The 19,299-nt window shown below is 43.0% G+C and overlaps 1 protein-coding gene across 1 annotated transcript in view; it reads right to left on the bottom strand.

The window, feature by feature from the left end:
* The window catches only part of LOC124738352 (probable cytochrome P450 304a1), a 157,110-nt gene extending 144,278 nt beyond the window's left edge, over positions 1 to 12,832 (bottom strand). Inside the window, exon 1 of the mRNA XM_047248602.1 lies at positions 12,718 to 12,832. Coding sequence (XP_047104558.1) covers positions 12,718 to 12,814 — 97 coding nt within the window. The 5' untranslated portion in view covers positions 12,815 to 12,832. The remainder of the gene's footprint in view (positions 1 to 12,717) is intronic.
* Positions 12,833 to 19,299: the final 6,467 nt, after the last annotated feature.

Below are 19,299 nucleotides of genomic sequence, written 5' to 3'. Positions count from 1 at the left end.
GAAAACGGGCAGGTACTAGGAGGACTCGCGCTCCGAGGGTTCAGAACAAATTTCATTATGTATGTATACTGAAGAGCCAAGGAAACTAGTACACCTGCCTAACATCGTGTAGGGCTCCCGCGAGCACGCAAAAGTGCCGCAGCATTACCTGGCATGGACTCGACCAATGTCTGAAGTAGTGCTAGAGGGAACTGACACCATGGATACTGCAGGGTGTCCATAAATCCGTAAGAGTACGAGGGAGTGGAGATCTCTTCTGAACAGCACGTTGCGAAGTATCCCAGATATTATCAATAATGTTCATGTCCGGGGGTTTTGGTGGCCAGCGGAAGTGTTTCAACTCAGAAGAGTGTTCCTGGAGCCACTCTATAGCAATTCTGGGCATATGGAATGTCACACTGTACTGCTGGACGTTCCCAAATCTGTCGGAATGTACAATGGACGTGAATGGATGCGGGTGATCAGACAGGATGCTTACGTATGTGTCACCTGTCAGAGTCGTATCTAGACGTATCAGGAGTCCCACATCACTCCAACTGCACACGCCCCACACCATTACAGAGCCTCCACCAGCTTGAGTAGTCGCCTGCTGACATGCAGGGCCCATGGATTCATGATGTTGTCTCCATACCCGTACACGTTCATCCACTCGATACAATTTGAAACGACACTCTTCCGACCAGACAGCATGTTTCCAGTCATCAATAGTCCAATGTCGGTGTTGACGGGCCCAGGCGAGACGTAAAGCCTTGTGTCTTGCGGCCATCAAGGGTACACGAGCGGGCTTACGGCTCCGAAAGCCCATATCGATGATGTTTCGTGGAATGGTTCGCACGCTGACACTTGTTGATGGCTCAGCATCGAACTCTGCAGCAGTTTACAGAAGGGTTGCACTTCTGTCACGTTGAACGATTCTCTTGAGTCGCCATTGGTCCAGTTCTTGGAGGATTATTTTCCAGCCGCAGCGACGTCGGAGATTTGATGTTTTACCGATTAGTGACATTCACGGTACACTCGTGAAATGGTCGCACGGGAAAATCCCCACCTCATCGCTACCTCGGAGATGCTGTGTTCCATCGCTCGTGCGCCGACTACAGCACGGCGTTCAGACTCACTTAAATCTTACTAATCTTGGCATCGTAGCAGCAGTAATCTATCTAATAGCTGCGCCAGGCACTTGTTGTCTTACAAAGACGTTGCCGACCGCAGCGCCGTATTCTGCCCGTATACACATCTCTGTGTTTGAATGCGCATGCCTTTACCAGTTTCTTTGGCGCTTCAGTGTAGGTTTTGATGAGTGAGCTTGCGAGTATCAAATGTGTGACATAAATTTACTTCATCTATGATTGCATTGACTTACAGGCTTACATTTTTTAACGGCCAATGGACCGTTGACCTTAGTATTGACGGAATTTCAACTTGATGACTCTACCCATTCCTGAGAAAAAAGGATCTTAATAGAGAGGAAACAAAGTGATCCTCTATGGGATCCGTTTGTAATGATTGGGGTACGGAAACCAAAACCGGTGTTTCTCGGAAACCAATAACGGCCTTTCTGTTAGGAAATAAACATTATTTTAGCAAAAACAGAAATCACGGTTATTCCAAACCATGGAAACGTAGCAGTTCATAAAATTGCATAATATATTTAAAAATCTGAGTTTGTAATTACTAGAAATGTGTACGCCCTCTGCCAGCCAGTGTGGACGTGCGGTTCTAAGCGCTTCAGTTTGGAACCGCGTGACCGCTACGGTCGCAGGTTCGAATCCTGCCTCGGGCATGGATGTGTGTGATGTCTTTAGGTTAGTTAGGTTTAAGTAGTTCTAAGTTCTAGGGGACTGATGACCTCAGATGTTAAGTCCCATAGTGCTCAGAGCCATTTGAACCATTTTTGTACGCCCTCTACCCTACGGAAGGAAGTGTAATAGGAATGTTCCCAATGCAAGGTAGATATGTCATGTGAGGCCCGGTAAAACCGGCGCACTGCTCACAACTGAATGTATAAGCAAGATCTGGACGGTGGTAGCACTTGTTAAACCTTCTGCTAGTAATCACGCTACGGCGCTAGTAATGAGTTTCAGCTGTGATTCGTGTTGTTGCTATTAAGTGCTACTTTTGACCAGCTTCGGGCAGTGAGACTTTTTCAGATATCATTGTGATTAACTTTGCGAAATTATTAGTGTTATGGAAGTAGTCAATAACTGCACAAGGAAAAGTAGGAGGTCTCTAATAAGGCCAAGGTATCTCTTGCTTCATTCATTAATTGTAACAATAACAGTAACTTGTTTTCTTTACTGAGAAGCACAACATACTGTCGTCTGTCGTAATTTTTTGTGTTTTATGTGAGAGTTGAAACCTGTGAACATTCTTCTGACGGAGAGGTTATTATGAAGAGTGGAAGTGACGATTTTGATTTGTTTTGGTAAAGTAAATAAGCCTAAATTAATGGCAATTCGTTCCTCCTTTCAGAAACAAATCATGAAAAATTATAACAAAGCCAAACGAAAGGACATTTGTCACAGGAGGTTTTAGGAAGAGCGTTGGATGCAACTGCACACGGAGTGAGTGTGAGAATCGTTCCTATGCAATTTAGAATCCTTCAACAAAATTCCCGCAGTCACAGTAATGAAACAGAAAATTTGAAAAACGAACATTTCACTACTGGCTTAAATGGATTTTTCTTGCTTCATTTTGCACTTGTTTTGTTTCCTTAAATTTTTCTGTTTATAAATGTCATATTTTTTCAGTCCATGAGTGCTTTTACTTTTATACTGGAGTCATTTGCAATTAGGTTATTTTTTTACAACAATGTAACTATATTTAATCTGATGCTGTGTTTTATTTTCTATTTCTCTAATAACACTGCTCAACAGATTTTTTTAAATTTTTGCTACACTTCATGAGCAAATTCTTACTAACTTCGTTTTAGAAAAACGAATATGACAAAGAAAAATTTTTTAGCGGACTCTAGTTTCTTTGATACATAGTAAGTTGAAATGTTTTATTGTAATAGATTGAGAAAAAATGATAGTTTTTATTGCGTGTTCCAGCAACATCGAAAGCCCCTTTCACCTTTTGTAATGATAAATACATTTGAAGTGTTCCAAATTGATGGAAGAGTACTTGGCATTTGGTTGGGTCTAAAGTTAATTATATGGTGGCTTTATGAGATAGTTGTATTTTGGCTTACCTCTTGTGAGTTCCGGAACATTACACACAGATTATCCGTTGTGAAGTAATACAGCTTTCAAACTAAGCTGGAGAGGTCTATGAATAGCCTTCAATCAGTTACATAATGATTCAAATTCAAGTACTTCGCAGGAAGCAAAAAGATTCTTTTCCTTCGGAAGGAAAAGGAATCAGATCTCTATGACGATGTCTCTACTGTGAGACTTTTTCATGAGGTCTTTACCCCAAAAGTTCTGCCTTCTCCTTCGACAAATCAAGGTCCGAATGAGACTGCTCAATTACATTTGACTTAGTATGTGAGTTTTATCACCTTTTTCGTCAAAATCAGACTTACGGGATCTAGATGGCTTACAAGGGCTCTTTCTCTTTCGTACTGCCTTTATCTTCCACATGAAGCTGTGACGGGAGTAGGAACTGGTAAACTACCTGAATAGTGGCGTAGGTTGAATGGCAGGAGGGATTTCATTCACATCCTTACCTTAATACGTGGACTCGAACAGAAATAATTATTTTTGTGATTTGTGGCTTCCCGCCAAACCTTAGGAAAACCAAAAGCCATAGACTATTTTTTTTAATTTCTCAGTCATTCTCTTGATATAACTGAAAAAGAGTTGCAACGTATATACGGAGCACATGACTTATTCCGGTCCCCTACCTTCATACCAAAATAATGCTGATAGACAGTCTTCACAAGAGGAGTCATATTGCTTTTCTGTGAGGAAAATGTTATTTTACTTCAAATTTAACAAAAATTAGCGCTGAATTTGCACATTCTCGTGGCGTTTTGATTCGACGCAGTTATACTTCAAAAGCAGTCGAAAAAGGTAACTCTGCGCCAGTTACAACACAAATAACAAGAAACACACGGTCACAGAAACAGTAATAGTGTTTATAACATACAAACAGCTGGAATCCTTCAACAGCTGTGACACCTCGAAAAAGATAATTACTCCCTAACTAAAAATGTAGACAAGGAAAAATGGGCGTCTTTGTATCTCCAAATCAAGAGCTAATCTGTCATTTTTATCGTGATTTTTGAATTCGGCGGGTGGGAAAACATGAGAATAAGCAATTTTAGAGCCCAAAACATATCCATTGTTGGGCAGTGCATTGAGTGAGGGCCTTATCTAGGACACATGGTTGTAAGACGACCGAGTTGATGACTAGCTGTTAATTGTTTACAGCACACCATGCAATGTCATGAAATCTTTAATTTCCCATTTATTCACATAATAAAGAAGTAAATTGATTTTCTGTAATGCAGAACCTTAATTGACACAACTACCTTACGTAGACAATGTATGGGATAAGATCAGCAGCACTATAAGATTGGTCGTTGGGATGGTGTTGTGTGCAGGAAAGCATCGTCGTCGGACAGTGTTAAGGAAGTGCGGAGAGACTTGGATGAGATTTCCATTTGGTGTAAGGAATGACAGTTCACGTTAAATGTGCATATATGCAAGGTAATATCCATAACAAAGCGAAAGAACCCTATAGCGTGTGATTATAAGATTAGTGGTGAAGATCGCGAACGCGTCACGTAGCTATACGGAATGGGAAGATCATGTAAAATCAGTATTAGGGAAGGCGAATGGAAGACTTAGATTTGTTGGAAGATACTCGAAAAGTTTGGTGGGTCTGCGAACGCAGTCACATACAGTGCATTAGTGTGAACATTTCTAGGGTATTGTTCCAGAGTTTAGATCCTTATCGACTAGCCATGCCAACAGACAGATTGAATTCAGAGACGCCCTGCTAGGATTGTAGTGGATCGGAATAGCCCATGGGGGTACTGAGCGGCTATAATTAATGCGCAGTTACTAACGGAGTTCCTCTGTGGCCCGCATCTCGTGGTCGTGCGGTAGCGTTCTCGCTTCCCACGCCCGGGTTCGATTCCCGGCGGGGTCAGGGATTTTCTCTGCCTCGTGATGGCTGGGTGTTGTGTGCTGTCCTTAGGTTAGTTAGGTTTAAGTAGTTCTAAGTTCTAGGGGACTGATGACCATAGATGTTAAGTCCCATAGTGCTCAGAGCCATGTTCCTCTGTGGGCTGTAATTACCATATGGCAGTGAAACCTGGTAGACATTCTAATGCGTTATTAATGTGGAACCAATTTACGCTGGAAAAAATCAGTTTCAGTTTTGGGCACCAAGTGCAAATGTGGGGCTGTGAATGCAAGAAGAGGTATAGAAATATTAGGAACGGGACTTGGCCAGAAAAGGTCAAACAAGTGAGAAAGGCACAACGTGGTTTTATTGTTAACCGCCGCTTGCTCAAGCTTTTAATGTGAATATTGTAGTCCTCGACAAGATGCTGTAGAGCGCCAAATTTTTACCTGGTGGCCAAAATTGGAACTAACTTTTTCCGGCGTAGTCGGTTCCGCATTAACACGTCAGCATATATACCAAATTTCGCTGCAATACGATAATTACAGCCCACACTAGACCTACTTGAGTAGCCGCGCTTTAATTACCTTTATCCACCTGGTATAATGAAGGGAGTTGTCATGACGTCAGATACTTGAAGATGGCGACTGTCATGTTAGTATGGGTAGACATTAACTAATGGCTGGAGTGTTTTGATAAAAACAATGACAGCTTGCATCGTTTACAGGTGCACTGGACGTTCTGATTATTGTTAAGGAATCACGTTTCATTCGTACCCGCCAGGTTAGGCGAGAGCGCTGATGTGCTGCTTCCTGGACTCGGTTAGGCGCTCCGGTCCCGGATTGAATCCGCCCAGCGGAATACGGACGTCGGCCAGTGTGCTGGCCAGCCTGGATGTGGCTTTTAGGCGGTTTTCTACATCCCACTATGTGAATACCGGACTGGTCCTCACGTTCTGCATCAGTTACATGACTCACAGACATCTGAACACGTTCGCTCTATTCCATAGATTACACTACATACAGACAGCTGGGGTACACTAATTCCATCCTGGGGGATACGGGGTGGTGGCAGGAAGGACATCTGGCCACCCTTTAAAATTAACCTTGCCAAATCCGTTCTAACCATGCTGCCCCTGCGAAAACGCGGGACAAGGCACTAGCACAAGAAGAAGAAGAATCACCTTTCATTCGTAAGTGGACTCATTCAAGCGATATTTTCTTTTATATAAATGAGTATTAGTTGCGCTCGTTGCTTTTGCTGTAGTGATTTTATTTCTGTAATTTGACTTAAGATTTCCTGCTATTCAAGTCGAAGAGCGCTCCGGCTGAACGCTGTGGGAAAGAAATACTGCAAACCGTCCATACATAGCAAAATATTACGTTCTCAACATTTTCGGGAAGTGGATATAGACGGGACATCAGTTTCCTCATTCCGTATTAAGGAAAATGCCGGATTGCGAAAGCAACATTTTCACGTGACATACTTCCCCTCTTAGTTATTCGAAACGTGTAACCGGTACCAAAACGGAATTTACGTTACCGAGGCCAAATGCGTCGAATTACTGGATTAAGTATGCCTTTAAGACCTGAAAAAGTCTGGAAATGGCTCCCTGACACAGAGGTATTCACGAAAGCAGTATAATATTCACTATTTAAAATACCTGTTGCAAGGACACTACAGAAATTAACAACAAGAAGCAACTGTATACATTAGTTTGCTGCCGTTTAGGGGCTACTAACACGGTGGCGCCGGTATCAACGCAACGTACAGTGTAAGTCTGCAGCATCAACTCCCCTTACTATACCGCCATGGCATAGCCCGTACGGAAGTCTAACGGAAATGCTTGGGGAACATAAATGGAAATCTTTGGAACCAAAAGCGAATTTGTTGTCACAAAAACGCGCTGGATAAGTGTACAGTATCGATATTCGAAAAAGTGTGACAACATAGATTGCCAAGTACCTCGCTTAGGGCTTATGAGAATAAGAGGTGTTAGGAGGCGTACAGAGGCGTTTAGGCACTTTTTCCATTTGCTGATCAAGCGAATGGCAATGGACAAAAAAAAATGGTTCAAATGGCTCTGAGCACCATGGGACTTACATCGGTCCCCTAGAACTTAGAACTACTTAAACCTAACTAACCTAAGGACATCACACACATCCATGCCTGAGGCAGGATTCGAACCTACGACCGTAGCGGTCGCGCTGTTCCAGACTGAAGCGCCTACAACCGCTGGCAATGGACGCATATGAAGTAATCTCCACTACGCGGGGTAGAGTTCTTAGCAGAGGATGTATGAGCGCTGTGTGATCAAAAGTATCCAGACAACCCTATGCAAAGCGGTACTGACCATTAGATGTCACGAGAGGCTGACACGCCACTCAGAGGCGTAACTAGCGGCCCCGCAGACCCCGCGCGGATGCGGTGAGGGGGGGGGGGGGATTTAAAAATATCTTCTTATAATCAATTTCGCCGTGGATGCTCATTATGGAGAAGCGAACAGAAGTGTACCAGCAAACGTTTCGGACCCTTTCTTGCTAACAAAAATGGTACAGCATCTGCTGGCCACCACTCCGCGCAGTGCAGATTCCACCAGCGCTATTTTTCTTCACAAGCAGTCGCCGGGTAACGCTGTGGAATTCGCTACCTTCGTCATTGTGTATTTCTTCCATTGGCGTTGACAAGTAAAAGCTGTCTCTTAAGTTTTTTGTTATGTTTGTGACGGACGCAGTGTTACAGTGCAAGTAAACTGTTAATAGAAAGTGACTCGGTCACCACAGTTGTGTACACAGGTTATATGCGTAATGCATTTTACTTCGACTTCAGCTAAGCTGTATTTGCGTTAACGGAAAACTCAATTGTGGTTTTTCTTATATGAACTGCTCTTAAACGCTTGCATTAAGATAAAACCACAATGTTTAGAAATAGGTCCCGTTTAGTACGGCTCAAAAGAGAAAGTTAAATGCCTCTCGAGACAAAAAGTTGAAAAGAATGACGACAGATGTAATATTCCACAAATCACCTACACGCCCAGAACGGATATGTACTAAAATTAGTAATGCAAGTTACACTGGAGATTGACGATTTAAAAGTTGGAACTGGAAGAAATACAGCTTAAAAAAACGAAACGTGGGAGTCTGACAGTTTGAAAGTTCATAGAGGACGCGCAACCAGCTGCGAAAGTGAATCGGGCGTAAAGTCTGGTGATGCACAATTTGAAAACGGGGCACCAGCAACAGACGCCAATTCACCACGAACAGATTGTTCTTGTTCTTCCCAACTTCTAGATAATCAGTAAAATCTACCTTCCAGCACTGATAGAGGATTATTTCAAGGTAAACTGACTGAAGAAACTAAACTACATTTTATCAACAGAGAGTGATGGTGATGTTTCCTTTGTGGGGCGCTCAACTGCATAGTCACCAGCGCCTGTACAAATTGCCAACCTGTACACAGTCCAATCTAGCCACTTTCACGAATGATGATGGAATGATGAGGACAACATAAACACCCAGTCCCCGGGCAGAGAAAATACCCAAGCTGGCCAGAAATCTAACCCGGGATCCCGTGATCCAGAGATAGCAACGGTAGCCACTTTTTTTTAAAATCTCATTTTTGTCCGTTATTGATCGTTGTATTTGTTCGGGGCGGACGTCCCATGAAGCTTGTTGACATTCATCGTTGGTCCATTCACTCAGTTGTTTTTATTACTGAGGGTAACTAAACCCTCTGACCGAACAAGCTGAGCTACCGTGCCGGCACCACTAGACCACGAGCCGCGGACTAAATAGAGGTTGGTACAAGCCTCAGAATTCTTTTCCTAGAGACACTGAGACCAAAAGATCGTTCACCTGCGATTATTATTATGATTATACTAAAACAGGACAGAAAATTGAACGGTTTTAGCGCTGCTATTCTCCTGCTTTAACACAGAGTGTTATGTAGCGTGCTGGTTATCGAAGACGGAGAAAATCCATGGCGTCAAACCTTTGTTACGCAACTGCCGCCAGTATTTAAGGAGGCGAGGAGTATTGTGTTGTCATCAGACATGCAGCAACACTAGAATGGGTCGGTCAAGAGAGGCCAGTGCCTTCGAACGTGGACTAGACACTGCATGTCACATGAGTAACAAATCCATCAGGGGCATTTTAACACTTCTAAATTAGTCGATGTTGACTGCTGATAAAGTGTTTGCGAAGTGAAAACGCGAAGGAACAACCCCAGCTAAAAAAGACCAGGCAGTCCACATGTAGGCCTACTGACAAACAGGGACCATCAAGCAACGCGGAGAACGGTTGAAAAAATCAAATGAAATCAGAAGAATGAATCACTCGTGAGTTACAAAGGGCTACCAGCAGTCCAGCCAACAAAACGACTGGGGTACGATGGTCGAGCTGCTGCTCGTAAGACACTTTTATATACTCAATGCTAGGGGTCATTGGATGACGGGAAACTAGTTATTTGGAGTGATGAATCGCGTTATACCGTGTGGCAATCTGATTGAAGTGTTTGCGTTTGGCGAATGCCTGGAGAACGTGACCTGCTATGAAGCGCAGTGCCAATAGTGAAGTACAGGGGAGCTGATGTTACTGTATGGGGGTGTGTTTCCGCAATTAGGATGTGGTCCCCTTACTGGACTTAAAAAAAAGACGCTAAATGCAGAATGATCTGAACACATTTTACAGCATTATGTACTGCATACAGTAGAGGAACACTTCGGAGACAGTAACTGTTGGACAATAATATGCCTGAAATGGATTCCAAAACTGAACCTAACAGAACGCCTTCGGGATGATTTAGAGCATTGACTTGGCAGCACACCCCAGCGTCCAACACCGCTACCTTCTCTGGTTTCGGCTCTTAAGGGAGAATGGCCAGCTATTCCTCCACATACATTCAGACACCTAATTTAAAGTGGCCCCAGCAGAGTTCAAACCGTCATAAAGGAGTAGGTGTGTGGATACTTTTGATCAGATAATATTGCTGTAGAAGACTTGATTGACGTGGAACTCTGGTTTATGAGGACAGAAATACAGCGGGATTGTAGATTCCTATTGCCTGCATCGTCCGCTAGGTTTTAGCTAGAAAAGAACATTCGATTGATTTGTACGTGATTATGGATTGTTTACTTATTTCTGACTATAGTCCTTTTCTGATTGACAGATTCAGGAGAAGTAAAAACGTAGCCTACAAGCAAAAGCATCGCGAAGCGAAAATGAGCGTAAGGAGAGCAATGAGAGAAGTTTTCAACGATTTTGAAAGTAAGACGTTGTCAACCGACCCGAGGAAAACCATAAGAGATTTTGGTTGTATGTAAATTCAGTAAGTGAGTCAAAATCATCTATTCATTCTCTCAGCGACCACGCCGGCACCGAAACGGAAGATAACAGAGAGAAGGCCAAAATACTGAATTCGATCTTCCGAACCTGTTTCACCGCGGAAGATCGTAACACTGTCCCTCCTTTCAATCGTCGTGCGAACGTCGAAATGGTAGATATTGAGATAATCGATTGCGGAAATGAAAAGCAGCTACAATCGCTTAGTAGAGGAAAGGCTTCAGGACCAGATGAGATACCTATAAGATTCTATAAAGATCATGCGAAAGAGCTTGCTACCCTTCTAGCGGTGATGTATCGTAGATTGCTCGAGCAACGAAAGGTACCTAACGACTGGAAAAAAAGCGCAGGTAATTCCCGGTTTTAAGAAAGGCCGTAAGACAGATCCACACAATTATAGACCTATATCGTTGACGTCGATCTGTTGTGGATTATGGAACATGTTTTATGCTCAAGAATTATGACGTTCTTGGAAAATGAACATCTCCTCTATAAAAATCAACAAGGATTCCGCGAAAAGAGATCCTGCGAAACTCAGCTCGCTCTGTTCCTCCATGAGATCCACAGCGCAGTGGACAACGGCGCTCAGGTTGATGCCGTGTTCCTTGATTTCAGTAAGGCATTTGGCACCGTCCCGCATTGCCGATTAATGAAAAAAATACGAGCTTACGGAGTATCGGAGCAGACCTGAGATTGGATTCAAGGCTTTCTTGTAGACAGAACTCAACACGTGCTTCTTAACGGAATTAAATCGACAGATGTAAAGGTAATATCCGGAGTACCACAGAGAAGTGTGATAGGACCGTCGCTGTTCACAATGTATAAATGGTCTAGCAGAAGGCGTCGGATGCTCTTTAAGGCTATTCGCAGATAATGCACTTGTTTATACCAAAGTAGCAACGCCAGAAGATAGTAAGAGTTTGCAGAATGACCTGCAAAGAATTGATGAATGGTGCAGACTCTGGCAGTGGACCCTGCGCTTACACAGGAAAAGAAATCCACTATTGTACAGCTACAGTGTTGATGACAAACAGCTGAAGACAGCGTCTGCCGTAAAATATCGAGGCGTAATTATCCAGAGCGACCTTAAGTGGAATGGTCATATAAAACAGATAGTGGGAAAAGCAGACACAAGACTCAGATTTATCGCAAAAATCTTAAGGAAATGTAACTCATCCACGAAAGAAGTGGCTTATAAGGCGCTTGTTCGCCCGATTCTCGAGATGTTTTCATCTATCTGGGATCCCTATAACGTAGGATAGAGGAGATAGAGAATATCCAACGAAGAACGACGCGTTTCGATATGCGCTCGCTAACTGATTCGCTTCAAAAGATTTTTTTTTTGGCGTGTCATTCATAGCCTGCCGGAGAGATGGGAGATATGTATAAACAGCAATGGAGACTATTTTGAATAAAATATTGTTTATTATTTCAAACAACAAACGTGCAATTTTTGCAACCACATTACGGTTTCATATTTCTACACCAGGCATTTGTCACAAAATTGATGAGAGAGTGTCATGAATAAGATTAGCGAGTCGGAGTGACGATAACTGAAAAGGAGTTTTTTTGGTGCGGCGAGATCTTTCCACGAAATTACGATCACTAACTTTCTCCTCAGCATTTTGCTTACTCCAATCTACTTAGGGAGAAATTACCATTGTGATAAAATAACAGAAATTATAACCCGCACTCGTGATATTCGAGAGTGGAACGGCAGAGGAACAGTCTGAAAGCGGTTCCATGCACCCTCAAGTGTAAATTGCAGAGTAGTCATGAAGGCTGAGATGTAGATGGAGAACCACCACCGTTCCTTGCACTGGTTTTGAAACCGTTCATTTTGTTTTCCTGCAGCCAGAAATCTGGAACATGCGATGCAGTAGGGATGTAGAGATGTCTGTGCTTCTAATGTTTGAATCTATGTGTTTATATTCCGTTGATATCAACGCGGTAAGCAACAGTTCTATCCAGCGTCACAAGTGTTTCTTCACGAATGTGTTGCAACTTGCCACTGGATTCATGATTTATATCCCTACTTGCGCTTACTTTAGAATCATTTTGAGAAACATCTGTGTCTTCTGATATTACACAAACTCTTGGAGATCAAAAAATAATTCAAATATTTCGTAAATCACGTAGGAAAGGGATGAAAAACAAATATTATGCTCACGACGCATCTGAAGTTCTCCTTTCTCGCCGCTTGGAGCGCTAGTGTCGCTCCAGCTGTCAAACGGTAACTTTTACAGCAGTGAATGTATCGACTGTTATGTTAGACTGTGTTTATACTCAGGTAGCGGGCACCCACCTGGTGGGAAGTTGTCAGGCCTGGAGAAAGTGACGAACAGCAGATACAGCAGCAGGCCCACGGCCAGGGCTGCCAGCAGTATGCTGACCAGAGCCATGGCGATCGTTCAGCGGCGGAGCGCGAGCCGTTCTGGCTGTGGCCAAGGCACTGTAGAACTCCCGAATGAGTTCCCCCTCCACCACTTCTAGCTGTCCCCACCAGCAGCAAGAACACAGCGGCTGCGTTTCCTGATAGGATATTCTTCATAACTGGGAGTACTAAGACGCATTCTGATAGCGCGTCGTGTGTTTGGATCAAAAGAACCTTATGCCTTCTTTGCACCAGAGCAAATGGAGGGGAACACAGACGAACTAGTATTCGCATACGATTCAGCTATTTCATTACCATTAGCTTGTACCTGTGAACAAGCGTCCATACTGGACGAAACGGAAGACAACGACCGTAGCAAGTCAAGCGTACGAACGCTAATAATCGCCACACAGTTTTCACTCAGTACAACACTTAAGTGGTTGTCAACGAAATGTGTATTTCAAGGCCATGTCTACTGCGTGACACCATCAGGCGCGAAGCGCTGTGATTTGTCCGCTTCACAGCTTTGCTGCCATATACTTTACACATTGCAGAACGAATGCGCAAAAAATATCGATAAACAGAAACATCCAAATTTTTCGTAATTATATCGATGTACATATATCATTAATATGAATGTAGGATATACCGACGAATCGACATTAAGTGCTGAACTGTGAAAGTGATTGTTTTTATTATCTCTCTTTTCTTGACTCATAGGCTACTATAGTTCTCATCGACAGACTTTTTGGAATTCGGAAATTTGTGGTAAGGTCTTATGGGACCAAACTGCTGAGGTAATCGGTCCCTAAGCTTACACTCTACTCAATCTAACTTAAGCTAACTTACGCTAAGGACGACGCGCGCACCCGTGCCCGACGGAGGACTCGAACCTCCGACGGGGGGACCGGCAGATTTCTTGCCTATTCCAGCTACAAACAATCTTTGAAATCGAACGGTAAATGACTTTCAATGGCTTAATTTAATTTCGTACTCAGTTCTACAAATGAGCATCAGATGTGAGCATGAATGTATCCATGCTGCACATTCGTGACAGTTTGTTACTTCCAAGTGTGTCATATCTACCATTGCAAATGACGAGGTGCAAAAATGAACACGTTTGGTGACAGCACTATATGACAGTGGTGAAATTACCACTCCCTTCTCCCAACTATAAGGCAGAATATGCGCTCTCATTACCCCCTGAGTACCTGGATCAAACAAAGATAGATTAGATTAAATGTACTTACGGAGACCAATAGTCAGGAGATCCTCTGGGATGTGGAGTACGTCAGAAAACAAGAATATACAATAAATATTTACAAAATATGAAAAGATATGCTAATGTACATTCCGCACAACTCAAATGAAATTGCTCTTGTGAGTGTGGATATAAAACTTGTCACCAAATATTAAGCGTTTAGTACACTTCGCTGCAAATGATAATTCTTAAGCTATTGTAGCCACACATCATCAGATAAAAAAGTAAAATAAAAACAGTTTTATAGTACTTATTTTCAATGATCGCATTACTGCACAAAATTTGTACAGAAGTCAGATTGCACGCAATATTCCCATTATGTGATATTATTAATAACATACACACATCAATCAGTTCTGCTAAGAAATTCATCAACGGGGTAGGAGTTGGCCACCAATAAATCCTTTAGACTCTTCTCGAACCGAACTCTATAATTAGTTAAACTTTTTATGGATTCTGCGATGTTATTGAAAATGTGTGTTGCTGAATAGTGGACACCTTTCTGAACCGAAGCAGGAGACTTGAAATCTTTGCGGAAGCTATTCTTATTTCTGGTATTGATTCAATAACTGAGCTGTTGGTATTGGAAAAAAAGGTCATCCTATTTGGCACGTCTATATTTCTGAAACTAATAAAAATACAGGGTGATTCACCAAGATATGGAAATATTTTAATATGTTATTCTACAAGTAAAACTAAAGAAGAAAGTTCATATAAACATACACTATGTGATCAAAAGTGTCCGGACACCTGGCTGAAAATGACAAGTTCGTGGCACCCTCTATCGGTAATGCAGGAATTCAACATGGTGTTGGCCCACCCTCAGCCTTGATGACAGTTTCCACTCTCGCAGGTATACGTTAAATCAGGTGCTGGAAGGTTTCTTGGGGAATGGCAGCCCGTTCATCACGGAGTGATACACTGAGGAGAGGTATCGATGTCGGCCGGTGAGGCCTCGCACGAAGTCGGCGTTCCAAAACATCTCAGAGGTGTTCTGTAGGATTCAGGTCAGAACTCTGTGCAGACCAGTCCATTTCAGGGATGTTATTGTCGTTTAACCACTCCGCCACACGCCGTACATTATGAACAGGTGCTCGCTCGTGTTGAAAGATTCAATCGCCATCTCCGAATTGCTCTTCAACAGTGGGAAGCAAGAAGGTGCTTAAAACATCAATGTAGAGGCCTGTGCTGTGATAGCGTCACGCAAAACAACAAGGGGTGCAAGCCCCCTCTCATAAACACGAACACATCAAAACAACCACCTCCGAATTTTACTGTTGGCTCTATACACGCTGGCAGATGACGTTCACCGGGCATTCGCCATACCCACACCCTGCCATCGGATCGTCACATTGTGTACCGTGATTCGTCACGCCACACAACGTTTTTCCACTGTTCAATCGTTCAATGTTTACGCACCTTACACCAAGCGAGGGGTCGTTTGGCATTTACCGGCGTGATGTGTGGCTTATGAGCAGCCGCTCGACAAGAAATCCAAGTTCTGCAGTATCTGCAGTAGTTTTCTAGTACATCCAGAGAAGCGAGAATTATTATACAAGTAAATGTGTTTACTTTCCATTAAAAATGTAGAAACGTTTATATCATTGTTGGCAACCGTTAGTGAGTTCTATCAGTCGTTTCCTAACCTTGAAACGAGTTAGTTTTCTGTACTGTTCAGTGAAAGAACATAACAACAACAGTGCAGTAAGTGTAACCACGTAGTAACTGTTGTAGTTACTGTTGTTATTAAGTTCTTTGCGGACCTATGTTTATATGAACATATTCCTTTAGTTTTACTTGTAGAATAACATATTAAAATATTTGCATATCTTTGTGCATCACCCTGTATACATAGAATTTTGTTTTTTGATGAACGGGAAACTCAAAAAGTTTTTTTTCCATACCTTTTCATAGGTGTTCAATATCCCCTCCTTGAGATGCACGGCATATGTCAACACGGTATTCAAATTGTTTCCACACTGCAGCGAGTATGTCTTGAGTTACAGCTTCGACAAATGCTGTTATGCGATGTCTCAGTTCAGTTATTGTTATTGGTAACGGAAGCACGTAAACAGAGTCTTTTATAAACCTCCACAAGAAATACTCACATACAGTCAGGTCCGGTGACCTTATTGGCCATTAATGTAAGGCTGAATCATCTGGTCCAGTGAGACCGATCCATCGTTCAGTAACCATTTGATTTAAAAATCTTCAGACGCCATTGTGGCGATGCTCCATCCTGTTGGTAAATCTGTGGGAAAAGAAAGTTCTCATGCATACCGAGATATTTGCTTCCTGTAACAGGTCCTCGGCAAAGAAAAATGAACCATATACCTTTTCCCGTAAAACTGCACAAAACACATTAAATTTTGGTGAGTCCCTTTCATATTGTACAACTTCATGTGGTTGGTCCGTACCCCATATTCTCAAGTTATGACGGTTCATCTATCCATTTAAATGGAATGTTGCCTTGTCACTAAACACTAAGCGTAGAAGAAAAATGCCATCTTCCGTCTTGCTAAGAACGAAATACAGAATTTCACACGTTGTCGTTTGTCACCTTCACGAAGAGCTTGCGATAGCTGAATTTGTATGGTTTCATGTGTAAACGTCGACGCAACACACGCCAGACGGAGATTGCTGTTGAGCTTCACGGCTAACGGATTGCTGCGGGCTTTTTGTGAAACTATGGCGGATGCTTTAGACATCTGTATGAGACACTCGGGAAAGGCACGACGATTTGCCTATAAAGAAACAACCTGTTTCTCAGAATTCTTCATGCCATCGTCTAATGCTCTGTGCTATAGGAGGATCCACACCATACCTAGTACAAAAGTCACGCTAAACAGTTATTACTGACATGCACTGAGCAAAACGTAGAACACAAAACACTTTCTATTGTCCCGACACCATTTTTACAGCCGGCCGGTGTGGCCGAGCGGTTCTAGGCGCTTCAGTCTGGAACCGCGCGACCTCTACGGTCACAGGTTCGAATCCTGCCTCGGGCATGGATGTGTGTGATGTCCTTAGGTTAGTCAGGTTTAAGTAGTTCTAAGTTCTAGGGGACTGATGACCTAAGAAGTGAAGTCCCATAGTGCTCAGAGCCATTTGAACCATTTTTACTAGAACTGAAGTGGGCGCACACTACTGCTACCTAGCGGGAACCATCCAAAAGTCGAGAGATTGCTCTTTCCAACAGTACGTTGCTCACGCACATATTTCAAATATTATATTAGTTATGATTTTTTAAAAATCGGATGATTCTTTTTGATACACCCTGTATTTTAATGGCGAATTTCATTAAGAAATAAATATATTTAGAAGCAGTAGTTGATATCCCCAAGTCCTTAAACAGCCCTCTCACACCACAAATGATACGTATTTCGCATTCTTGGGCTCGGAAAACTTTAGCTTGGCTTGATGAGTTACCGCAGAAAATAATCCCGTATGACATTATGGAATGAAATCACCTGTGTCTGACAACAATCGCATAGCGAATAGAGATTTGTTTAGGCACTTCAACAGTCGTGACGTGCTCCTCCCACTTAAATTTATTATGAAACTGTAAAATTTATCATCATCAGGGATATGTCAGCCATGGAATTACAGCCACCGTGAACGTAAGAAATAAGGATGATCAAGTCTGTCGTATACCTTTAATTTTAATTAGCAAAAAAGAAACAAATGCACTTGTCATGTTGAATAATCGGGTTTCTGCAGGTTAATCGCGTATTTCTACATTTACATCTACATCTACATGGATACTCTGCAAATCACATTTAAGTGCCTGGCAGAGGGTTCATCGAATCAACTTCACAATTCTCTATTATTCCAATCTCGTATAACTCGCGGAAAGCCCTGATTTCCCTTATTTTATCGTGGTGATCGTTTCGCCCTATGCAGGTCGGTGTCAACAAAATATTTTAGCATTCGGAGGAGAAAGCTGGTGATTGGAATTTCGTGAGAAGATCCCGTCGCAACGAAAAACGCCTTTCTTTTAATGATGTCCAGCCCAAATCCTGTATCATTTCATTGACACTCTGTCCCATATTTCGCGGTAATACAAAACGTGCTGCCCTTGTTTGAACGATATTCCTGCACGATATTTCAACTGTTTGACTCGCAGTGTTCTTCAGGTGCTGCTTGATACTGACTCCAGTGTGGAACGAGTACAGTACTTAACGCCTATGTTGTGTGTGCTAGGCGGTCCGTCTGCGGTCCGCGCCGCATCAGGCGTTCTGCCCGTGGTATGCGCCGACCAATAGAACAGGACGACCTACTCCAAGCCAAGCAGCGTGCAATGCGATAAATTCCAAACCCAATACCTGATTTTCTCACACGGCATGCTGAAAGCAATTGATTAAGGCAATGTTGTAAATGCAGGGCTTCTTGACACCTGAAATGTATTTCTCTTAGCACAACACAAATGCTTACTGACGAAACTACTATCACATGGGGTTTCACTTGAAATTTGTGAGTGGACTGTAGACTTCTTGGTAGGATGCAGCGTGTTATCACGGATGGAGAGTCATATAGAGGTGCAGAACTACGCTCTCAGACAAAGAAAAAAAAGATGCACCACGAAGACGTTATGCAGTTTGCTGAGAAATTTATATTTGCACAGCTATCGACTGGAAATGACAAACTGTAAACTTTGGCGGTCAATGGATGACGCTGTAACGCAGTCGCATCGCGCAGCTGGCAGGGACATTAAACAGGGGACTTGTCGATACCATTCAGTCCGTGCACTCGGTTGGACGGTAACTCTACCTTGTAGAAAGGCGCGTGAACAATATACGCAGGTGTCAGCGTTTGAGAGAGGACGGGTAGTTGGGCTTAAAGAAGCCTGTTGGAACAATCGGCCAATCTCTCGACATATGAATGGGAGCGATGACATTGTTCGACGATGTTGACAAGAATGGGTAAACCGAGGCCGAACACAACATCAACAATGAAACGGTACACCTAGAGAGACTACAGAACGTGAACACCGAGAAATTGTTAGAGAGGCACTCAGAGCCCTGGATTTATCATTATCATCCATCCTAAGTGCAACCTGTGCTTCAGTGAGCACAAGGGCCATTAATTGGCGGCTCACAGAAAGGTCTCTGAGCTCGCGGCGTCCGTTGCGTCTATTACCATTGACCTCTGCACACTAGCAAGCTCGTCTGCAGTGGTGTCGGCCACATTCAGCGCGGAATCTCGTCGACTGGAGAAGAATTGCTTCAGTGATGAGACCCGCTTCGAATTGA

Source organism: Schistocerca piceifrons, chromosome 1 (genome assembly GCF_021461385.2).
Source record: "Schistocerca piceifrons isolate TAMUIC-IGC-003096 chromosome 1, iqSchPice1.1, whole genome shotgun sequence".
Lineage (NCBI taxonomy): Eukaryota > Metazoa > Arthropoda > Insecta > Orthoptera > Acrididae > Schistocerca > Schistocerca piceifrons.
The sequence above is the reverse complement of the archived record's forward strand: the minus strand, read 5'-3'. Positions and strand labels throughout refer to the sequence as shown.